The sequence below is a fragment of the Xenopus laevis genome, chromosome 8L (genome assembly GCF_017654675.1).
Source record: "Xenopus laevis strain J_2021 chromosome 8L, Xenopus_laevis_v10.1, whole genome shotgun sequence".
NCBI classification, from domain to species: Eukaryota; Metazoa; Chordata; class Amphibia; order Anura; family Pipidae; genus Xenopus; species Xenopus laevis.
In genome coordinates this window covers 77,275,051-77,301,185 of record NC_054385.1, presented here as the reverse complement: position 1 = coordinate 77,301,185, position 26,135 = coordinate 77,275,051, and the positions used below count along the sequence as shown (strand labels likewise).

The following is a 26,135-nucleotide window of genomic DNA, read 5'->3' as shown; positions in this document are numbered from 1 at the left end:
ATACTATATGTTCAAATCTATGTCACATCACATTTAGGATCATACAGTTCCATAATACTTGTTTTATTGGCACACTGATTAATCTGGGGCCAGATGGGGTGTACAGGGCTTTTCAGGGAAATCACTATGAGGATCAAAATGCATTTTTTTTTTCTCTTGAAGCTGCTTGCCATTCTGCAGAGTAACATTAAAAGAAATGGCATACAATGTTGTCATGAAGTGATTATTGCTTGGGAACACTAACTTCCTCTTTAACAAATACACTACCATGGACAATTCCCTTTTATAATAGTGGGAAACATTGCTGGTGAGCAAAATGATTATTTGTTTATTAAGGTTTCTGATCCAAATGCCTTGTGTGCTAAATAACTAATAGTATACAAATGGTACACAAGGGATATTGATGCATTGGCTAGGCTTTTGTACCTTTGGCTCATTATCTATTTAGTTTATGACAAACAAAGGTTAAAGTTCCTTGACAGAGAGTGAATATTTCAGTATATACAAATAAAACCCTGGGCTAAGCAGTAAACAGCCTAGTTTATGCAGGTTCATAAGGAAGTATACACATCAGGTATTTGACCTAGTTTGTGCTTGTTATCTCGTGCTTAGGAAGGAATTTCCTTTCCATTCTTAAATTTTCCAGCAATCCCAAATCCCAAAGGCAGATAAACAACGGTGAAAGAAATGTTGCACTGAATCAGTTTTTCCACATATTGGTTATTCTTACACTGCAGATCTTTACAATATTTTTACCATACTGAGTCACATATGGACAGAAATGAACATGGAAAAATAAAACAGATTAAACTAAAATTGTCCAAATTGTCCACTTCACATCTCTGCTCAGTAAAATGCTGCATTTTGTCCTGGATATATTTAAAAGTGTAATGTTGTGTGCTGAGGAATAAGGGTAGATGGCAGGGTTGCCTATAGGTGAGTATGAAGTGACTTCATTTGTTTGTTGTGCGAGTCAGTTATTCTCCCTGCTAACCGCCTGTTTGTCCCTTTTGCCCATGAATTTTCAGGTCCGCTGCCATCTGGTCCTCGGCTGCAGAGAGAGAGGAATTTTTTTTGTATATGTGTTCCCATGGAAACATGCTCACAGTTGATATGGAAAGTAACCAGTTGCCATAGGAACAGAGTTAGTGATGTGGCAGTTGGTGCGTGCGTTCAGCTGCGAGTCGGTAACCCTTGTTGCAGTGCTGTTTATGGAATTGCAATAATGTTGTGCAATTCGCAGACCGACTAACGATAGCAAGAGGATTTTGGGAATGATTTAGACATGGAGATAAATATCTTAGTTTTGGCTGTTCCTGTTTTTGGGGGCTGGGCCAGAGAAATACTATTCCCATGCTAAGACAGCTGTTTTTTTAGTGCTGCTTGCTGAAAGTTTGCTTTAAGGTATTTCAGCTACATGGCTGACCGCTTTAAAGATTAATTTTGTGCTATAAAACCTTCAGTTCTTTCTGCATGCAGAATGTTGATTCCTGTTTGCTTGCCTGTGTGTTACTGCCTCATCCATAAAGGGATTTTACCTATTCCTTGGTTCTTTTTCACTTTATATTGACTTCTGGCAAATGTTGTTTCTTTTTGAAGATATACCCCCATTTTTTTGTGTAATCATTTGCACGCCTAAAGGGATTTACACTTATATATTGTATTTACTGCACAAGCAAGAACAGCTAACCCAAATATTTAGTGACATGGTTACACTATCTGGGTTTCTCTTGGTTAAACTTTTAGTTGCCTGTGGGTGCTAAAAGTAATCCCTTAAGATAGTTTGTTTGCCTTACATGAAAAATGTGTTGTCTTATACAGTGGTTAAAGTGTTCATTTTTTTATTTCTTCATATAAATTAAATGACTGGTAATGTATCTGTTAGATTAAGTTACATTGCGAGGGGCATATAGCCTGTATAGCTGTGCAAATACACATGGGCCTTTGTTCATGGAGCCATTTCGGATATTTATAATGAGGCATTCATATACCAGGAAGAAGTGTTTTAGTCCCATATTATGTTTACTCCTAATTTTTTAGTGCATTCACTGGACATTGTGGAGTGTCAGCTCCCATGCACAGATGGCAGTTTTAGGAAGCGCATGAATGACCAGGGACCTTTGAATTGTTTTTTTTTTTTTTTTTTTTACTTTTTTACATGAGTGCTGATTGTGTCTGCCCCTGTGCTTGGTTTATTTTGTGTCTTCCATCCCTATAACTGTATTGTGCAAGTGTGAAAATAAGCATATCTCCGAAGAAGCTCTAGAAGGGTTCATTGACTAACACTACTGCAATTCTGGTTATCAAATATGTGCCTTGAAGTTGTTTATATTTGTATTGAAGCCACCCTGAGGGTTGTAATAATTCCAGGGTTGCCTCTATTTCAGCAGTGTCAAATGACCCAATATCCATCCTGAGCATAATTCCATTTGATTTCTAAAAATGCAAAAGACAACTGCATCGAGCACAAATCTTCAAGCGACATAATGATTCTGAAATTGTGGGAAAAATCACTGTATGGGTAAAAAACACAGCGACTGCTGGTTGCATTTTATCAGTAGTTTATGAGAGCATGTTATTACTTGTATGCATGACTAAACATGCTCAGTGCATTCAGCTCCTTATTTTTTTGGCACGCATAAATACAGTGTTGAGAAATCAATTGTTTTCTATGGCATAAAAACATGTTCTGCTTCCATTGTTCTTTTTATTAAGGACATGCACCATTTTCAGCAGATGGTACTGAACAATTACACATCATCATTTATTTAGAAATCTTTTTGTCCAAGAGATGCACCAAGAGATAATGTTATTTTCTTTTTCTTTAGGGAATATATAAAGGGGGTAGGCTTTTTGTTTTAGTAATATTTGTTACTTTCTTAGCTTGACCTTTCTCCGTTTTAATACTCCTTCCAGTATTGCCATGCATTTGCAGTGTATTTGTAATGCTTTCTGGTTTTTATCATTTGCTCCTAGAGCATTTAGTACACAATCGGGGGAATGTAATAAAAGTCGGTAACGGAAAAACTCTTCGCAATGCGAAAAGTTATTCCTTTGTGCGAACAAATTTTGCTTTGCGTGTATTTGCGCGTAGAAAACAAACCATGGGGACTCTCTTGTTGATGATTAAACTTTACTTAATATTATCAGGTTTGATAACTGCCCAGTACGACATTTCCCTTATTATGTTGTTTCTTAGCTTCACCACACAAAATTAATTTAAGCTTGAATGTTTGGCCATGTGATGAAGCATATGTCTCCACCAGAATTAAGCAGTATACTGTTGGAAATGTGACCCTTAGGCTAGGGCCAGACAATAGCGCATTTCAGCCTGCATTTCTCTGCAGTCCGAGAATCGGCTCTTCCACTCCTGCTCTGCCTACACCCGGAAGCATTGTTTCTGCTGGGGTACAGGCAGATGCGGCAGATTTTGACAGAAAACACAGCATTTTGCATATTGAACCGAAATGCAACCGCAGTTATATAGACAAGGGGAGCAGCAGGGCAGAATCCTCATCCATAAGGATAGTCTGGCCCTTGCCTTAGGCCAGGGGTCCCCAACCTTTTTTACCCATAAGCCACATTCAAATATAAAAATAGTTGGGGAGCAACACAAACATGAAAAAGTCACTTGGAATGCCAAATAAGGGCTGTGATTGGCTATTTAGTAGCCCCTATGTGGACTGGCAGCCTACAGGAGGCTCTACTTGGCACTATACTTAGTTTTTATTCAATTAAAACTTGCTTTCACGTTTGGAATTCAAAAATAAGCACCTGCTTTGAGGACCCTGAGAGCAACATCCAAGGGGTTGGAGAGCAACATGTTGCTCACGAGCTACTGGTTGGGAATCTCTGCCTTAGGCTAATCAACCTATGTTGCTTTGCTCATTACCTGGTACATAGTGGCTTATTTTCCTTGAAATAAGATAATTACGGGGTTCCTTTGCAGACCCATTAGGAGAGGACTATATCCATGGGCCTATACTGTAATTGTCTGATTGGATTTTGGAACCTGTCTGATAGCTAACTGTCCCCAAGATGCTGCTTTAGAAGTGCAGTGCTGAGAAAACTAGATTTGTGTGAAGTGCTACCAATTTTCAACAATATGAATGAATCTGCACTACTGTGGCATACCTCCATAACTGTTGCATACGTATAACTGTTATCAAAAGTAGGATATATCCTATTCTCTGCCTTGGTGGTTCTGACTTTTGCAAAATTGTAGCAGATGCTATGAAAAGCATTAAAGGCTACTTTCGAGAGGTAAAAACAATAATGTAGAAAAGGACAAAAACATAGTTTACAAATAACTTTATAATGACTGAAAATCTACAACAAATATGTATTGGAAGGTTTCTTGGAATTACATTTTCTGTCATTAGGCAAAGTTTAAATCTGCTTTAAAGCAAACATTTTATTGTCTGCTGGAACAGAGTCTAGAGAAATCATTGCCTGTGTATTGCATACAACTAATACTTTATTTCTGACAGTCAGGGAGGGAGTTAAAGTTTCATAGAAAGTTAAAAACATTTATCTATAAATATATATTATTAACCTTGTCTTAGTATACAAAGCATTACAAGTGAAGCATTGTTCTATGTGTTATTATTTGAGTTATTATGTTTTGTTCGTCTACAATTAGGATAATAGTATTGATTTATATATATATATATATATAAAAAAAGCAACTTCTAGCTTGTTTGGATTTTCTATAGGAAGGAAGTCCTTCATGAAACCCCTCTGCCTGACACTGAGTTATGAGCTGACTGAGGTGCTGTTGGAATTGTACAGTAGTCAGCAGCATCTGAGGGCATCTGTTTTCTGAAGAATGTGTTTCTAACTGGAAATACTTGTTTTCAATTCCAGAACTAACATTGAAAAAAATTGTTAGAAAGTTGTTTTTGGGTCGGTTTGTTTTGATAATCATTACATTCAGCAGGAAATGTCTGTTCTGTTGGAATAAATAGTATGTTCTATGCCTTCTAGTATTTAGTGAGATTGCCGGCTTCCATTTGTTTACATTAATTTATATAGTAAAAAGTTACCTGATGTGCCCCAACTCTAGTTTTATATAAAGAAATTAAAATATAGAATTGTAATGTGTTAACTAAACTTATTTGGTTTCCTTCATGTGGATTTAGCCACACTGGTTTTATTTTTTATTACTACACACAAATAAAGTGGGCACACAGAAAGAAGGGCAGATGTAAAAACTGTATTTATTTTTACTTCGGGCATACAAGCTGCCTGGAGTGTGCCTAGTATAACTAAAAAAATCAGAGTATTGTGCTCTACTGTAGCACCTGTAGTCTTGGTGCTCACTTTTGCTTGCATGCAACATTGTGCAGCTAGATGCTAAAGCAGGAGCCAGAATGTTGTGCAAGCCTTTATTACAATCTGTCTCATTTACTATGAAGAACTTCGCTTCACTGTATCTGGGCAGCACCCATGTTTTTACTTATTCTGGTTAGTGACAAGGTTATGAGTAGATTCTTTTACCTTGTATCACTGTTTCACATACAAATGAAGGCCGTGAGCTCCCTTTAGAATGTGAAATGGAAGCATACAAGGACTGATTTAGAGATTTTCGTCAGTGGCACAACTAGGTATTCTGAAATACAGATGACTGTGTGCTCCATTTGATAAATACACTTCTAAATATTCCATAGGAATGAATAGAAAGTGGGTGAGTTTTCTGTTATGAGCTCTAATTTCACACTAACTAAATCTACCCTTTAGTGTTTAATATTTCCTCTAGACAAGTCCATAGGAAAAATAAAAACATGAAGTATGGTCCATTAATAACCTTAACCAGGAGGTTCACCTTATGCAGAACAACAGATAGATGTTTAAGAATGAAAGGCATGCAACAACAACAAAAATATGCATCTTTCTCCCCAGGCCATTTTAGATGGTTGTTTTCCCCTTGACCCGGCTCTGCTCAGGCTCCACCCCTCACATTGCACTGCAGAAGTGGACTTTTCATGTAGCCGACAGTAGGAATGTGTGCTGTGTTTACTGTAGTGCACAGTCCTATTGGCCTTTGTGAAAACAGTAATTTTTGAGTGAGGGGGGACAGTATTTATAAAATAAAAAAAATGAAAAATTCCCCCACTGCCAAATTTGTTTTCTTCTGGGGAGAACACTAACATGAATGGCCTATATTTGATTGTTGTGATGTGCGGTTGTTTTCATTCATTTCATAGACTTTGTGAAAGTCAATATTTGTCTTTTCCTGCAAATGTGCCTGGGGAAAAATATTCACTTACCTGAAATCCATTGGGAGGCTATATTAATTCTGATTGTTGCCTCAGTGGCAAAATGGTTTTGTTACTGTGTTAAATGGGATGTGTTGTGCTGTTTGTGTATTGATCTTTCTGTACCACATTGTTTGAATCTCATGTATTATATTTTAGTACAAAATAAATGAGTATTTATTTCATATCTCTTTATGGCATATTGGAGTCTCCATGACTTGTATTGTACTATATGTCCTGGCTTCCTTTTTATTTGTGACGGTGGTTTTAAGATTTTAAATGTATTCTATCACCTAAAAATAGTTTCCCCCATTTATGGGCTAATGTTAATCCCCACACTGGTGATGGGGGAAACAATAGTTAACTATATGCTCACATCATTACCCCTAAAGCTGTTCAAAGGAATAGAAACATACATTTAAACTGCAGATAGTGAAAAAAAGTTTAGGTGCTTTAGGTTGTCGGTACGAAGCTGACTTTCAGTTCAACGCTCAGAGGAATTCAAGCTGCTGCCGCCTTTTCCCCTTTCTTCTATGGAGTTCTTTGCATGTCAAATTAAAGCTGAAGATGTGAAAAAAGCCATGGGGAAGTAGGCCTTACCTATCATTATAGCTATTTTGGGGGGATATGTGCTTGGAGGACAAAGTGTTAAACATGCATAATATACAAAAACTTTTGCTTTATTAAAATGCCTTTAATCATATGGGCAAAGCGTTTCACATGCATAATATTCAAACACATTTCTTTTATTAAATATCTTTAATCAGATGTAAACATAAATGTGCTTTAAAAAGTACTCACAATGACAGATCCATTTTAGAAGAATTGAGCAAGCAACATGTAGCATCGGTGTGTATAGCATCAGTGTGTACATAATGTTCAGAGCAACACACACTTGAGTGAATTAAAAATCTAGACTCTAAGCCAGGGGTCCCCAACCTTTTTTACCAGTTCGTAACATTCAAATGTAAAATGAATTGGGGGAGCAACACAAGCATGAAAAAAGTTCCTAGAGATGCCAAATAAGAGCTGTGATTGGCTATTTAGTAGTCCTTGTGTGGACTGACAGTCGACAGGAGGCTCTGTTTGTCACTACACCTGGTTTTTATGCAACTAAAATTTGCTTCCAAGTCTGGAATTCAAAAATAACCAAGCAACTGGTTGGGGATCACTGCTCTAAACCCAACAGTTTGTTTGTAGCATTAGATAATGTTTTTCATTGGCATCACTAGTAATCGGGTCACTATAATGGTTCTTGAATATGCATTGTATATGTATTCCTATAAGTGCCCTGCTGCTATAAAAGTGCTGATGCTGTAGATTCATATTCACTAGTAACACTTGGGTAAACAGAACAAAATTGCTTATTTCTACCTGGGTTCAAAGAAGTATAACATGTCACATGTAATTATAAATAGCAGTGAAGTGGTTAAGTGAACAGTAACACCAAACAATTTGTGTATCAAACTAAATAAACTAGATAGAGTACTGTTGCTCTGCACTCATACAAGTTGTGTGTTTGCTTCAGAAAGACTACTATAGTTTCTATAAACAAGCTGCTGTGTAGCCATGAGGGCTGCCATTTCAGCTGGAAAAAAGGAGAAAAGACACAGGTTTCACAGCAGACAAACAGATAAGCTCTGTAAAATAGAATGGAGTTTTACCAGGCTTACCCGTTATCTGCTGTGTAACCTGTGTCTTTTCTTCTTTTTCAGCTTTGAAAGGCAGCCCCCGTGGCTACATATCAGCTTATTTATATAAACTATAGTAGTCTTTCTGAAGCAAACACACAACTTGTATCAATGTGGGGCATCACTACATTATATTGTACACTTTCATTCTTTGGTGTTACTGTCCCTTACACTTATTAGTGTAAGGAGATGAAATGGTTTCCAGGCCCCTGTGTGTCTGCCTTCTGGCATTAGTCTATTGTTTTGTTTTTTCAGATCACAGAGAGCAAATGTTGGTTACACATCCGTTTGCCTGTTTCTGCTAAATGGTTGGTTGTTATGGAAATGGGCCAGTTTGGGCGAAGCTCTCTCACAGAGAGTATGTGTGACAGCATTGAATTGTAAGGAAACAGTATTTCTCATGTATTTATTTGCTTTCACATTCTCTTTTCATTGTGTGATTATCAGATGAGTATGGGCAAGTACAGCATAGGCTTCTTACGTTCTAATACAAAAATCAGAGATTCTCGTCTGCTGCACTTATACAAGGTTATTGCAGATAGACTGGGAAGCAGGTAGTTGAGGGATATATTTCAGGCTTTCAAAAGGTGCTGGGAGTTGTTCTGTATAAACAGCCAGTGCAGTGTACTTGTTTATGCCTGGCTGAACCGTGTTAGTGAATTTACTGCCGCTGACAGATTACTTTGCTTGAGTCCCTGAAACATTCCACCACTGAGATTATCGAGCTGCTTTTCTTCTCTCATGAGTCACTTGTTGCCTTGGAGATAAATGAAACGCAGGTTCTTTCTGCTTTTCATTGGAGTCCTTGTCGGCTGCTGTTATTGGTGGAGTTAGGGGAAGCTGCACGCCAACTGTCATAAGGCGGAAATTAATCACCACAAAAGAGGCCTAAACTCTATTGATTCTCCTCGGCTCACCACTGTGCATGGAAACAGGAGGTGCAGGAGGTGGAGGGGGTGCTAGGAAATGCTAATTCATAACAGTAACCTAAGGAAAAGGATTCAAAAATAAACTATGCTTCCATAAACATGGATCTGTTGACTTAAAGCAGATGTATAAACCTTTGTGTTGCCGGCCAGTGGTACAACAGCTCAGTGCTGCCTAAAGTGACTGTTTGGAAAGTGCCATAATGCAGTATATGGGCAGTTTCTATGCAGTGTATATCAAACATCAAGAAATGGAATGAATGTAATGGCTCATAACTGGCAAGCTAAGCATTTGCATACTGCATCCATTACAAACACATTTGCAAGCCCTGAACCCTAATTTGCTTATTCATTAAAAGTGCAATTGCTGTGATCAAAAAAATGTGCCTTTTTCCATTTGCCAGTGCCATAAAGGCATTAAGTCCATGAACACCAGATTGATTTGTATGTTATTGCAATTTTCGTTTAGCTTTTCCTGCTGTTGGATACGCTCATTCAGTTATACAGCACTGCAAGGTAGAAATGAAACTTGTTTTGTTGCAGACTTTCATTTACAACAGAGAAAAGCAGATATCCATGAAACCTACTGCTTGTTTTATTGCACACGTGCCATGACCATTGAGGGAAAGTGCTGCCAGCCATCATGAGGGAAGGGTTAGAAGTTTATTAGGCTGTACTCCTGTGCTAATAATATTCAGATAAATCCTTATCTATGTGACTTATGTCCTCTGGGTCACTTGGAGTGTGCTGCCTCAGAGAATCAATATGCTGATCTGTTCACTCCCTCATACAAAGGGTGCTAGGCGGAAGCATTTGATAACTTTACTTTCTCAGCCCATGTCTATAGAAACATGTGTTACACCTATATCAGAAACGACAATCTATCTGGTGCAGTGTATTTCCTCTCTTGTAGTTTTCTATGCTGAAAATAAATATTGTGATTTCCACTGGCTAACGAGCACTATGGAATTTCTGCACAAGGTCAATAAAACAGCAGCTTGGCTTAACCTATCTGTAACACCTATGATATAATATACATGTGATGTGTGACTATAAAGGGAAAATAAACCAGAGTTTTGTTGGTGGAGTGTTGCAGAGTCTCTTTAGTTAGTCTATCATATGCTGGGTATTTATAAGTACTTCCCCCCCCCACATTAATGTTTATATCTAATTAAATACATTAAATTAAATTTGCAGATTTTATATGAGAACATCCATAAAAGATATTTTGAAATATGGGAAACTTAGGGCAATGGTACACAAGAAGATTTGTCACCTGCAGCAATACTGCGCTACTGAGGGCAACAAGTCTCATGTATATTCCTTCCCATTGTGAAAGCTTCAGCTTGCCCCAAATAAAACGCATTACTCCAGCTTAATCACTGGAAAATTCAATAGAAGGCAGTTTATCGTGATTAAGCTGGATCACTGCAAGCAATGTGTTTTACTTGTGGCAATCTGAAGGTTAGGCAAGGGGAATGCATTTTGAGGGAGATTTGTCGTTCACAGTATTGCAGATTTATTGCAGGTGGTAAATATCCCTGTGTCTCGGGGCTCTGAGGGTTTTCCTGGCACTGCCACATCTGTCTCAGGGAGTATGTTTCACATAGATTTCCAAGGGGAATACAGCAGCAGTTCACCACATATGCAATTAGCCTTATACGCAGACTGTGAAACAGCCCATCCGCTTGTGCTTCTTTCTGCACTGACAAGTACTTTGTTGGCATGCGTGCAGACACACCGAGTGGATTTTGGAGCAGAAATGCATATGTGCCAGACAGGGTTGAATATCCGCCTGGTGAAATATGCAGGAGAGTATCAGCCCCTAGGCTGGCACTCACCTCCTGTCCTGCCTGCACCCAGAGCAATAGTGTTGCCTAGGTGCAGCCACATGTTGCTGATTTCGGAGAAGAGACACAAGACTTTGCTTTCTTAAATCGAAATCAGCCATGTGTGTCTGCACCCAGGCTGATACAATTGTTCCAGCTGCAGCCAGGAGAGGATGCTAATGCCAACATAGGGGATGCTAATGCCAACATACGCTCTGGAACTCTTCAGGTACCTCCAGGGTGCATCCATATTGGAGATACCCATATTAGGTATGGAAGCATAATTGAATACACACATGTTAAAACTGTAAATATATTTTTTATTAAAATACAGGTAATTGGTAAAAAATATATTTACAATAATCAGCTTACACTTAGTTGGTAACGAAAGCATAAAATCTTAGACACTTGTTGCAATAATGCAAGCTAGAATGCTATATTTATTCTGTAGAATGTTTTACCATACCTGAGTAAAAAGCTGTAGAAGCTCTCTGCTTGTTTAGGATAGCAGCTGCATATTAGCTTGGTGTGACATCACTTCCTGCCTGAGTCTCTCCCTGCTCACTTATAGCTCTGGTCTCAGCAGAGAAGGGGGGGGAAGAGGAGCAAACTGAGCATGCTCTTGCCCAGGGCAAGGAGATTTAAGCTGAAGGGAGGAAATCTGATACAGAAGTCCATGTGTACACAATAGAAGGAAAGTAATGCTGTGTTTCTTTTGACAGGAGACTCCAAGCAGAACTACTTTGAGGGTTTACTTATTTAGGTGGACCTTTCTGATAAAGCTTACTTAGTTTTAACCTTTCCTTCTCCTTTAAGTGCTGTTTTGTTTTTGGATTATCACACCACCGACTAAACAGGCCCGGATTTATGGAGACGCCACCAAGGCCTGGGCCTATGGTGGCAGGATTTTAGGGGGAGGCATGCTGTCCAACCACACCCACATTGGTTCACTCTTTACTTGCAAGACCTTGTGGTGTGAGCTGGTTCTTGTCAGGACAAAGGGAATAAGGAAGGGTTTGACTAGCAACAAACAAAACATGAAAACAATATTTAAGGATGCACGTGACGGAAACCAGAACTTGGTTTTGGATTCTGCACTTTTTGTATGAATTTAGTACATTGTGATCATCAGCTTCTGGCCTAACCAAATATGAACTGTAAAGGGATTAGCTTGTATGTAAATACATTCTTACCACAATGTTTATATGCAAATTAATTATATTTAAAGCATTAACGTTATCAGAGTTGTCGTCTGCAAAGCCATTTAGTATTGACTGAGCTATCTGTTTTGATACCGACTGATAAATTGCTGTTATAAACATGCACCAAAGTTCATTTCTTTTTTAATCTTACTATCTTTCCTCAAAAATCAATAAAAACATTTTAATTACAAAAAAAAGTGTTGGTGTTGCATCTTTGTATTAATGTTTATCAGATAGGTGTGCCTCCATGATGTATTTTACAATGTAGCAAACTTCTAGTTTAGGGATTCACGGCATTGTATAATTGCATGGAGGCACCTGAACAGGTTAGATAGAGTCAGGCAAACAATTTGAGGCAAGAGAGATAAGGGGACTGCTGCTGCTGACATGCAGAATTTACAGGGTTAAATCTGTTGAAGAGAGATTGCTGCTAGTTTAAGCTGACTCATACAGCGTTAGTTGGCTTTCTAAGGCTACTAAACACTGTTATTTACCACAGTTACCATAAGTGCATGTCATTGCTTCCCATCAACTATAGTAAAAATAGTAATTAGCGGTGACTTATGGATCTCTGCACTAAAACACATGCTGTGGCTTTAAGAGCGAAGGTCAACCTGTCACCAAGGTGTGGGCTTTAACTAATGCGGAGTTCTGTAGGAAGTGGTAACAGACAGAAAGCCACGCTCTGGCCGCCAGTGTTTCAGTAGCGGAAATCAAAACTGCTTATGTGTCATTAATCCAATAGCTCAGGTGCTTCCAGGAGTCGTAGAGGCACTAATATGTCATTAATATTAGATAGAAATGCAGATACTGAACTAAGAATATATAATTTGTAAAATGCATTTAATTATGTTCTAATAATTACATATGATTTGCATTACATAACGAGCATATTATAATATTGAGATCGCTGCAAGTAAAACATATACTTGTGGCAATCCGGCGTTATCACTGGAAATTGCCTCTCTTTGCATTACCCTAAACCCCTGCATTGATTACACTCCAGATTCATATTGTAAACCCATGCAGTGTTCACACCTTGGTTCTTAATTGTATTATATTGTCTGTTTTGACTAAGGTAGAATACAAGCATTGATTAGCATTTTTTTGTTGTTGCAGAGCATTGGCAAAGGTTCTCTGTGGTGCATAGATCCTGAATATAGACAAAACCTGATACAAGCCTTGAAAAAGACCCCCTATCATCCCTACTCACATGTTTTCAACACCCCACCCACATCTCCTCAGGCATATCAAAGGTAAGTGCTTAATTTAGACTTCGGCATGAAGCATACAGCATATGTTTAATTGTTAAATATGTAAAAGTACAAACTTATATACTGCAGTGATGCCCAACCAGTAGCTCGTGTGCAAAATGTTGCTCCCCAACCCCTTGGATGTTGCTCCCAGTGGCCTCAAAGCAGGAGCTTATTTTTGAATTCCAGGCTTGGAGACAAGTTTTTGTTGCATAAAAACCAGATGTACTGCCAAACAGAGCCTATTATAGGCTGCCAAAATAGGTGCTACCAAATATCCATTCACAGACCTTATTTGGCACCCCAGGAACTTGTTTCATGCTTGTGTTGCTCCCCAACTCTTTTTACATTTGCTCACGGGTGAAAAAGGTTGGGGACCCCTGATATACTGCAAATGAATAGGTCCAGTTCACTTTAAATGAACCCAATACGATTGTTTTGCCACCAATATGGATTCATGCAGCTTAGTTGCACATTTACTGTTACAGAGAAATGGGAAAAAATGTAAAATTAAAATTATTTGCTATTGGAGATGGTCTTTCTGTAATTTGGAGCTTTCTGGATAACGGTTTCCTGGCAAAGGGATCCCATACTACCTCCAGAAAGCTGCTGCCTACACGATTGCATATTGTGTGGGGTTTGCCTACCCTACCATATACCCCATATATGTGTACGTAGCAATTCTATGTCCCACATTTAAAGAAGTTCATAGTAAATTTAAGGGTGCTGTTGTAGCTTGCTCTCTTGATTTGGTAATTTCACTTTGTCTTCACCAGCACTGAATATCTCATACATTAAATGCCATTTCTCTGGATTGATGCACAATTTCTTCGGCACACCGCTTACTTTTTCTTTTGGGTGCATTCAACTCCTCAGGCTATTTCCAAGCCAGTCTTCATACTCCCATTTCCCATAGGGAGGAAGCATACCAGAAATTTTGGCAATGCCTTTAAATCATTTGTTTTAGCAGGAAATTGCTGAAATAAATTATTTAAAGGCATTGCCGAAGTTTCTGGTATCCTGCCTCCCTATGGGAAATTGAGATTTCTCTGGATTGTACTAGGTATGCAAATAATCTTTATTTTTGAGATTCAATTAAATACCAAGTCTTTCATGCAGGATTTGTCAGAATCCAGAACTAAATCCTACACATATTAACTTTAGCATTGGAGAAAAAACATGCATTTTCCAAACGTCAAAAGTTGATGCTCACTCAAACAATGCAACAATTTTGATGATTTTCGCATTCTGTCCTGCTGAAAAATGCTCTGATTCGGGGGAAATCCCAAACAGAATACTGGATCCTTAGATTATACTTAAATGTGTTCCCCAATCTAGTTAAAACAATGGTCCCATTTGGACTGCCCATAACACATCAGTTATATATGTGTATGTGAAAGTGAGAGAGAGGCGTGTCTGTGTGAGCTACCTCTTTAGAAAGTTAAAGCCAGAGTGGAATAAAACTGTAACAAGAACTGAAGTGCAGGTGCTCAATGACATGGCTGGAGAGATTGAATGGGTTTTAATATAATTATTTGCTTATTGTGCCACTAGCTAACTTACCTTTTGCTGTAGTCTGTGCATGTGATGCCCCATTCATGGGCCTATCTGCAGTCTCCAGCAACTTCATAAAAGACAACCAGAAGAAGATAAATCAAAAGCCTTCTTCAGTAAAGTCACTTGGGTGCACATATCAGCAGGTTACACATAGTGTTCCTGTCCTGTTTGTAGCAAGTAAAATATAGACACTCCTTAGGTTTATGTTTCATGGTCTCCATGCTACCAAGCACCAGACCTGTTTTGTTGTGGTTACTCTCTATTTGTTGTGCAGTACTTCTGTCAGTCAGCCAGCAGAGCACAGTGCCTTTCTAATTGATAATAGCTTTTGTAAAATGTGGGTGTGTGTAGCTCAAAGAAAGATGAACTTGGGTCACGCACCATTAGATCTAGGCCACTGAGCAAAGACACAAGAAACACTGAAACTTTTCTTGTCCAAAAATTTCAAGCAAAATAATGTGGAATTCTTCATCTATGTGCATTAGGACATGCCTGATGCTCTGTATCTGAGCTTGTATTGCAATATCTTGTACCACTGTATCTGCTCAGGTGCTTACAATAAAATATATTACAAACTATAAAAACATCCCCCCCTCCCAATAAGAATGTACCGTATTGAGCAGATTTGACAAAAGGCATATCTGTTATTATTGCACATATAAGATAGTCTGGGTAGCTTGTCATCTGACTGTTGACTTGTATGGACAACAGAAAGTCTTTTCTATAGTTAGAAATTAATTTGTAGCACCTGCTAGCATATATAATGCATACACATTAGTTTAATTGAATATAACATATTCATCTCAGTGTGATCTTTTTTAAAGTGATATTGGCCAGTAAGGTAAAGTGGCATGCATGCAGATTACATATGGTTTTACCAATATATGGATGAATTGATGAGACGTAAGTAATTGGGAGGATGACCCTTTCTAAACAGAGTGACTGGGATTTGATGTTATCACAGAGCAGTATATGATACTACTCTGCACCCCTGCCCCCCCCCCCCCAAGTAAGTTCCACTATCCGTTTGATAATAATTAGCCAGGTTGACCGCAATTTAGAAAAAGGTCAGATCTGATTAATGGGGAATTTATAATAAACTAGATACTTGAATTACTCATAGTTTGAGGTGTGCCTTTGTGCTCCTGGTGCCTGTTTGCCTAGATGCCCCTGTCTTCAGTTTGTTAACCATTCTCTGTGAGGCAGATACCTCAAAGAGAATACATATCAAGATGGATACTGAGATGGAGATTGTATCCCATTTAATTAGCAGAAATGGCAGCAATGCCACTCACCCTGGAACAATGTGATGTATGAGATGTGATGTATGTTATAATGTGGGGATCACAACAATGGTAAATGAAGGCCATTGGGGTGAGCACCCCATTAACAATCTGATGCAGTCCTTAACCCAGAATGATTTTTAAACCTGACTAATCAATAGCTGCCCAATTTTTGGGCAGATCCTGATTGGGCAGTCCTATCAGGGGACCCCCATATGGGGGCCAATAAGCTGCCAGACCCAGTCAGCAGGTTTTATCAGCCTTTGCATGTCCACCTTTACGTAGTAACACAACAGCTAAATGAATTCATTAAAGTACCAGTAACATCAAAAAATGTAATTGTTTTAAAATAATAAAACATATAATGCTGTGTTTGCTTAAGAAACACTACTATTGTTTATATAAATAAGCTGCTGTGTAGCAATGGGGGCAGCTATTCACAGTCGAAAAGGCTCAGGTTACACAGCAGAAAGCAGATAAGCTCTGTACAACATAATGTTATCTGTTATCCACTATTTAACCTGTGCTATATATTCTTTTTTAATTTCCGCATTGCTACTCAGCAACTTGTTTATATGAACTATAGTTTCTAAAGCAAACACATAAGTTTTACCAGTTTTTACTTGATATTTTCATTACTTTAAAACACTTTCATTTTTTGGTGTTACTGTTCCTTTAATTAATGTTATACATGAAAACTTTATGCCTTATTCAAGCCATTTTGGCAGTGCAGATCTCCTGAAAGTGGTTGAACAAGTGTTTTCAGGCAGTTGTCATAAAGAGTAATGGAGGGTGATTTCAAGCATTTGGCTTCATATGTTTGGGCTACTAAAAACATAGTTGGCAAAACACCATTTCCCATTGCTCTTACAAGATTGAATGGGCTGGTCTTCATATTTAAGTTTTCCGCTGGAGTGTTTGGCATGATATTATTTAACTATATAGTGCCAATATATTCTGCAGAGCTTTACATAGATTATACATCATTCACACCAGTCCCCCTGCTCCAAAGGAACTGACAATCTATAGAGATATATGTATGTATGTGTATATACATATATATATATTTTTTTTTTTTGGAAGAACATTTAATGAAGTTTCCCTCCGTCTATTGATGAGCATTCCATCACATGCCCAGACAGTCAATATTTAGTGAGAGATGGGAGGAACAGCTTGGCTTTAGGGGAATACTGCTGAAAGTCTGCCCTAGCAAGGCGATTAGCGTGATGGTAACTATGGCAACTGGAGCGTCACTATAGCAACACATAGCGGAGACAGGTGCAGTTGGATTACAAGACTGTTAGTTGCCTGGCAAAAGGACAGGACATTTGCACGTATAACTACAGTTACCATGGCAACAAATAACCCCACATAGCGGCTACAGTTGGCTCCCAGATTTTTCTTCAGAGATGTGGTACCTGCTTTTGTCTGTATTTATTTATTTTTTAAATCAGCAATGGCATGAATTATCTGATATGACAACTTGAGGTCAGATAGCTTCTGGGGGAAAAGAGTGCACAAGAAAATTGTGGCGTGAAGTGCAGCTAAAAACCTCCCCCTGCCCGCAAATAACATTACAATAAAAGCAATGGCATTTTGCTATTTTTTTTAGGGCAGCAAAGATGTTACAGTGTGCAGAGCCACCATTACCTCCCCCACGTAGCCCATAAAGGGAAAGCATTTCATTCTGACATGTCTGATCATCAATCAGAACATTTTTGTTGGTCGTACAGCCCCAGGAAAACATCACTTGGAAAGATCTGTCACGGTGAAACAAATGTCTGGCTACATTTGCCTCCGAGAGCTGCAGAAATCTCCAGTGGTTAATGCATAGACTTGAGCTGGTGTGGCTAAAGAGCTGAACATTACCATGTGTGGCTTAGTGATTCCTGTAAGCCATCGACATCGTGCATTTTCCCAGTGCGTATCATTCGCTGCGCTCTTTATTTTGCATTGATAAGTATGGTAACCCATTACAGTGAGGTAGCAGGGGAAAAGCTTTACTGTTTTTTGTGAATGAGAGAAAATAAAGGAAAAGCTCACCTTATAGTTCATGATATTTTCAGACAATTCACAGACCCTAGTAACCTAGTATTCTGAGTATCAGAATTATGGGTAATAGCTAGTGATGAGCACATATTTTTTTGCCAGGCATGGATCTGCAGCAAAATTCCACATTTCACCACCTGCACATTTTTTTGCAAAACTGCAGAGACAAAAAAGTTAAAGCAAGAAAAAAACGTCCATTGACTTTAATGCATTTTGAGTGAGAAACAACTTGAGAAAAAATGCCCATTGACTTTAATGCATATAGACAAAAAGTTGTCAAAAGTCACTGCATGAAAAAATGCCCATCGTCTTTAATGCATTTGGAGTGAGTATAAAAGTTGTGTGCTCAAAAAAATTGTTGCGGGTAAAAAAATGTATCACCTATTAACATTTTGCAAATTTATCAGCAGTTATGCGAATTTTGCAAAACAGGACAGATTTGCTCATCACGAGTAATAGCACACACAGCATTTGCACCACCACAGTGTGTTCCATTACCCTAAGATGAAAGAGAGGAAATGAATAAAGTCATACAAACAATATTTTTTTGTTGTATTTACACAGAATAGAGGTAGAATAGTAGAGCAATTAATTAAAAAAAATATACAAAATATGAAACATGAGGAAATTTGCTTACTTCCAGCTCCAATTTACCAAAAGTTAATTTAACGTGAAGTTCTCTTTTAAATGGGTTGTTCACCTTTGAGTTAACATTTAGTATGATTTAGAGAGTGATATTCTGAGACAATTTGCATTTTTTTTACTTTTTATTATTTTTAGCTTTTTTATTCAGCAGCTCTCCAGTTTGCAATTTACACACAGGAAGATTCGGGGAGATTTAGTCGCCTGGGGACTAATCTCCTCTTCTTCAAGGCGACAGTCTCCCCGAACTGCCTTCCCCCTGCTAAAATGAAAAATCGCCTGCGGCAATGCACTTGCAGCGCTTCGATTTAGGGGATGCAAATGTTGTCCAATTGTTCAGGTGAAAGGAGGAACTTTGCTGTTGTCCCCTCCAGTGAGGAAAGATTCTTATGGCACTGCACGCGGTCAGTAATGGCCAGAGTACTGATGTGTTCAGTAACTTCAGTGTCTGGTGGAACTGGAGATGTGGCAACTGAACCTGAATTTAAATGTAAAGCGGGGCAATGTGCATGGGCACCCGAAACAAGTAAAACTTGGTGAATTCTGAACTCTATAGCATTATATTGCAATAATATTTTGCAATAACATTGCTTGTAGAAGAAGGTGGTGGCTATACATTGACTGTCCTTAGGGTGGTCCAACCAAAAGATTCATGGCCAATCAGTCAGATGTTGTGCTCTTTGGCCTGTCCTTGTGGATCGCCAGTGTTGTTTTGGTTTGTATCAGCTGCCGGGGCATAGAAGATGACATTGAGTAAATAAAAAGGAGCTTTGTCTTTAGCCACCTGCTTATCAACTAATTTAAAGTGTACCTTAAGGACAGCGTGGATTCTAATTTGCAGTGGACTGTGTTTTTGAAACCTGTTAATGGAATTTGGCAGAATATGGCAGAGGTGGAGGTATGTGCTTATTATAATAGCTGTCTGCTTATTTTGTATCTGATTATAGTGGCTTTAAAACTCATTTTAGATGTAATGGCATTCCTCTTCACTCGTCATTTAAACATTGATGTGCAAGATCAAAATAGCTGTTTTTATTGAGTACAACAGGATTCAGAGACAGGTTCTTTCACAGTCCTTCACATGGAGGGCAGACCGGTAAACCTTTATGGAATGTGTTGCTTAGTGTGAATAGAATTTCCTTGCCGCATTATTAAATAAAATAGAAATTGTCCTTTTAACAGACTAAGTGTGCCATGTTTGACTAGAAGTCTGAGATCATGAGATCTGAGATCTGAGATCATGTGCAATACCAGATTTCCCCTGAGGCTTCAGTACTGCCAGAACTGGCAAAGGGGAGACTGGGAGAAAAAGTTGATGGATGTGAGGTGTTCCACAAGTCGTACCAGTACTATAGTCTCTCACATGTTACTAGGGTTGCCACCTTTTCTGGAAAAAAATACAGGTATGGGATCCATTATCCGGAAACCCGTTATCTCCCATAGACTCCATTATAATAAAAGAATTCAAATTTTTGAAAACTAATTTTTTTTCTCTATAGTAATAAAACAGTAGCTTGTACTTGATCTAAACTAAGTTATAAATAATCCTTATTGGAAGCAAAACCAGCCTATTGGGTTTATTTAATGTTTAAATGATTTTCTAGTAGTCTTAAGGTGTGAAGATCCAAATTACAGAAAGACCCGTTATCCGGAAAGCTCCAGGTCCTGAGCATTCTGGATAATAGGTCCCATACCTGTACCTGCCTTCCTATATATTTATCTTTTTTCCCTATTAATAACATTGGGATCAACCACCATATTTACTGGCCAGGCCGGTAAAATACCGGCCTGGTGGCAACCCTACATGTTACCCTGTGTTGGTGATCTTCTTCTTCAAAAAATGCAACAGCCCAGGGTAACAGGTGAGCGACTATATTCACTTGGGATGCCCATAGCTTGCCATCCACCCAGTCATTTAACCTTTACTTTTCTGTTAACTTACTGTATTATAAATAGCTTGTCTCTTACCTGATCATTTCACCTCCATGGTCATCTCAATCCAAATTCTTCCCAACTTGACATTGCTGGCATCTTCAGCATGCTTCCCATTTAACATATAGGAAGCAGTTATTGGCATTTTGAACTCCATAATTCACTCCTTCTGTTACATGCCATACAACTTAGCGTTTCAGAGAGAACACACTTTTAATAAGCGTACATTTTCCATTCGTTTAAATATGAATGGAAACTTTCATATGTGGTGTTACTGACCGTTTAAAGGGGTTGTTCACCTTCCAAACACGTTTTTCAATTCAGTTGTTTTTAGATTGTTCCCCAGAAATAAAGACTTTTTTCAATTAATTTCCATTATATATATTTGTTTTTTCCAAAATCTAAGTTTAAAGTTGAATGTTTGTGTCTCTGGGGTTTCAGTCTGGCAGCTCAGTAATTCAGGTGCAGACTCTAAACTGTTACGATTTTGCAACATTTACAGTAGTTGATACATTTCTCAGCAGCATCTCTGGAGTATTAGCAACTATTGTATCAATTCTAACAGCTGCCTGTAATGAAACAGAGATTCTGCTCAGCAGGGACAAAGATAAGAAATGTATCAACTAAATGTATCAATTTAGAACAGTTTACAGGATCGGCGACCCCCCCTCCCAGAGCTGCTTCAGAAGGAGAGAAATTACACTTTACACAATACTAGAAAAACACATAGAAAATAGAAAGTCATTGGAAAAAGTCATCATTTCTCGTGATCTATCTGAAACCAACTAGTTGTTTGAAGGTGAACAACCCCTTTAAGAATTTGCAAACAACTTAAAGGTGGCCACAGAATCTCTGATTCATGTTGTTTTGCAACCAAGCCGTCCTCAAGCATAACGGGGCAGAGTAGATGGATACGGTATAAATGTCCACCTTTCTATTTTCATACATTTAAGCTGCACTGTCACACCTTGTTTTTAGTGAGAAAAAAAATATGGTGGGCTAAATTCCCCCAAACCACTAACTGTACCATTAGCATTACCAGGGAATCTTGAGACAGGCTGTACAGGGGGAATCATCAGTCACGGAATGGAAATGCTGCTGCTTTCTTTTCAGACTAGCTGTGGTGACTGTGTAGTGTGATTTCTTTCTCTGCCATATTGGCTTTTGTAGTCCAGGCCTTGAAGCCTATTTTTATCCAGTCAATAGAAGGTTAAAGGTCCAGGAGTTCGGTTGCAACAAAGTGAATGGAAAATGGATTTCTTTACTTACGTTCCATCTTGCTGTGTAATTTATCCTTCCAGTTTTGTTCATTCCTATTATGCACGGCTCTGTTTACATGGCACTATAATGGGAACGGAGGGCGGCTTCCCCGGCACACAGACAAACTAAACAGAGGGCGCAGACATGTCAGCAATGGGAACCAGCTTGCTGGCACCAATTAGTACTTCTGATTACTGCAAGAGGATTGCAATTTCAGGGCTAAACGAATGGACACTGGGCAAGAGCATTTGAAATGAGATTATGGAATTAAAAAACTCCTGGCTTTGTTCAGAGCATAATGCAGCAATTCTGCTCGAGGGAGTGAAACAATCCAGTTTGGAGGTTGGAGTGCCAGATCAGTGTCCTGTGGCTTTCTCCAAAAGCCCATGCCTGAGCTGGCCAACTACTGGGCAAAACAGTTAAGGAAACATAAAATACAAGGTAACAGTAATTGAAAATATTACTGTGCTAGGATCTGTAAGTAGCATATTATTAGATAAATATGTAATTATTTTCAGCTTTTTGAGTTCCCTAGGAACTAATTGGAGAGCAGGCTATCTCCTGCGATAAGCCAAATCACCGCAAGTAAAGTAATTTACTTTGGGCGATTAAAAGGTAAGAGAAAAGCAAGCCATTTTTGAGGAAGTTTATTGTGTGCGGTAGCAAATTTTTAATGCAGGTGACAAATCTCCCTGTGTGCTGTTACCCTTTAAATCGGGGCTCACACAGTACTTGGAACCCTTTGTCACCCAATCAATTACTGCACTACTAGAAACGTTGGTTTGCTGGTACTTAAAGGAACAGTAACATAAAAAAATTAAATAGTTTTGAAGAAATAAAAATATAATGCAGTGTTGCCCTGCTGTGTTTGCTTCAGAAACATTACTATTGTTTATATAAATAAGCTGCTGTGTAGCAATGGGGGCATTCAAAGGAGAAAATATTCAGGTTACACATCAGCTCTGTAGAACATAATGGTGTTATCTGTTATCCACTATTTAACCAGTGCCATATAGCCTTTTTTCAGTTTCCGTCATTGCTACAGCAGCTTGTTTATATGAACTATAGTAGTGTTTCTGAAGCAAACACACCAGTTTTACCAGTGCAGGGCAACATTATGTGATATTTTCATTACTTTACATCATTTTTTGGTGTTCCTGTTCCTTTAATGGCAACTTAAAGGAACAGTAACACCAAAAACTGTAAGTTTTTTAAAGGAATAGTTCAGTGTGAAAATAAAAACTGGGTAAATGGATAGGCTATGCAAAATAAAAAATGTTTCTAATATAGTTACCGGTAGTTAGCCAAAAATGTAATATTTAAAGGCTGGAGTGAACAGATGTCTAATAAAACAGCCAGAATCCAACTTCCTGCTTTTCAGCTCTATAACTCTGAGTTAGTCAGCGACTTGAAGGGGGGCCACATGGTATATTTCTGTTCAGTGAGTTTGTAATTGATCCTCAGCATTCAGCTCAGATTCAAAAGCAACAGATATGACCCATGTGGCCCACCCTCAAGTCTCTGATTGGTTACTGTCTGGTAGCCAGGGTAACCAGTCAGTGTAAACCAAGAGAGCTGAAAAGCAGGAAGTAGTGTTCTGACAGACTTGTTATACATCAAATCACTCCAGCCTTTATACATTACATTTTTGGCTAACTAACTATATTAGAAACATTTTTTTATTTTGCACAGCCTATCTATTTACCCAGTTTTTATTTTTACACTGAACAATTCCTTTAAAGTAATGAAAATATCATGTTGTGTTGCCCTGCACTGGTAAAACTGATCTGTTTGCTTCTGCTGTGTAGCAATGGCGGAAATTGAAAAATGGCTATATGGCACAGGTTAAATAGTGGATAACAGATAGCATTATGTTCTACAGAGCTTATCTGCTATCTGCTGTGTAACCTGAGCCTTTTCTCCTTTGAATAGCTGCCCGATGGCTACACAGCAGCTTATTTATATAAACAATAGTCGTGTTTCTGAAGCAAACACAGCAGTTGTACGAGTGCAAGGCAACACTGCATTATATTTTTATTACTTTAAAACAATTAAATTTTTTGATGTTACCGGTCCTTTAAGTGTTTTGACTTTGTATTTGCTAATAGTACACAAGGTGCTTTTTTTAGTCAGCTGACAAAAGACTGTGACCACCTATTGTGGCTCCTGTTCACTTCAATGGGAAACAGCAGGGCAGGGTTGAGTACTTTTGGGCCAGAAAACCAGATAAATCAGTTCTCTTAAGCAGGTGAGAAATCTGTTTGAGTCCCTGATAAATACTTGAGTAAATAAAAGCTGTATTGAGTGCTTGAATGCTCTGAAATGCAGTGGAACAATAGGTTTCCTGCAAAAAAATGAAACCTTAATACCTGTCACTACAATTAAATGATATAGTACTTGAGATTCCCCAGCTTCCAGCAAAGTCCCTATCTATATAATGTTTCTGTTGTCAGAGAAATGGTCCCGGGAGGAGAGGAGGAGGGGTAAAAGGATTGGTCACCCTTGTATTCCAGAGTTGCTGGTCTCCATAGAGATGCATACCGCTATTGTAACATGATGCAAACCATGTGCCTGACAAGCAGAAACAGCAGCTCCCACACCAATCACTGCTGGCAGCCCCTCTGCAATGGCAACGGATCTGTCTTTCTAACACATTCACTGCACAATGGAAATTCCCAGTAAGGTTTATGATACAGACTAGAGCTAATATGCTGACACCATAAAATGTACACCAAATAATTTGCAAGATTGGCTTCATTTACTGTAGATCAGTGCTGTCCAACTTCTGTGGTACAGAGGGCCGAAACGTTTCTGGCTTCATGGTGGAGGCCCAAAAATGGAACCCAGTGTTGACCACTCCCTATTTTTAAACCACACCCACTTTAAATCACACCCATGTTATGACAAGACCATGTCCACATTAATGGTGATGGCACACCAACAAACCAAATGGTTGGTGATCACTGCAGGGATATCACTCATCCCTCATATGTGAAAAAAATTAAGACCTATGCTTAAATCCATATACCTCATTCTCTACTGTGGATAACACAGTAACTCCCCAGCACATGATTAAACACGTTAATTAAACAATAATAATAATAATTAGGGTTTATGCTGCAACAGCACGGTGGCCCAGTGGTTAGTACTGCTGCCTTGTGGCGCTGAGGTCCTATGTTTTATTCCAGCCAGGCCAGGGAAAGATCTGCAAGGAGTTTGTATGTTCTCTAGTGGTTTTCCTAAAACATTACTTGTTTTGTCCAGGGATTAGCTGTGATGGAATAAAGGCTTGGGTGGTGCTGTTCATAAATTTCTATGCTTAATTGTTCAGATACTTTTCGTAAAATGAGCCTGTACACAGTATGTTGAGAGGAGATTGAACTGTTTGTCATTTTTACAAATAGAAACTTTACATTTTCACAGTAACACCTATAATATTACAAACTCCTAGACCCTTATGTATAAAGAATGCATTCACATGACCTTATATTGAGAGATTCTATCAGTAATACTGTTCTGTGTTATGAACTTCAGCTTATTCTTGCCAGCAGGTTTAATATGAATTCAATAATTTGTGAGAGTCAGTGAATCATTTTCATCTCTCCATCACATTTTCAACAGAGACTCTATTGTATGCACCAAATCTGTGATCACATTGCACTTTGACCTTATTTCCACTGGTATATTTCCCAAGCTTGCAACTCCCAGACGCGTCCCTATGAATGTATTCCTAATGTGAATGAGAGCTCATTGACTTTTTCCTTCTTGATATTTCATTTAATAATACTTTTCTAACTTATTAAGCACTAGAATATTTGCACTGAAGTTTAGACTTAAATCCCCAAAAGTTAAAAAAAAGCCCTACATTTGCCCAGGAGCAGTAACCCATAGCAACCAGTACGATTTTAAACATGTGACTGGTAAATTCTACCTGTGATTGGTTGCTATGGGTTACTGCTCCTGGGCAAATTTAGTGCCTTTTATTACATAACCCCCCAAAGTGATTTTAGTTCAAATCTGTCCAGTGCAGTGTAGTGTCCGTACCAGCGGTACACATATCTGTAGGAGGTAACCATATATCACTAGAAGCTTACATTTAAACAAACCGCTACAAGCATTCACCTTTAAATGAACGTCTTCCCAGGACAGATTTTGCTCCGAGCATTTCTCGATTTCAGAGCAGCCATTGTTGACTGTCACTAAGCAACTGGTAATTGTGGTATTAGCTGCTACTAAGACGTGGGCAGCAAATGT

General features: G+C 38.5%; 1 protein-coding gene across 8 annotated transcripts in view; it reads left to right on the top strand.

The window, feature by feature from the left end:
* The window catches only part of foxn3.L (forkhead box N3 L homeolog), a 163,289-nt gene that overhangs the window by 96,898 nt on the left and 40,256 nt on the right, over positions 1 to 26,135 (top strand). For all 8 annotated transcript variants that reach the window (XM_041571875.1, XM_041571876.1, XM_018228566.2 and 5 more), the window contains 1 exon segment: positions 13,025 to 13,161. In XM_041571875.1, the coding sequence (XP_041427809.1) occupies positions 13,025 to 13,161 (137 nt within the window).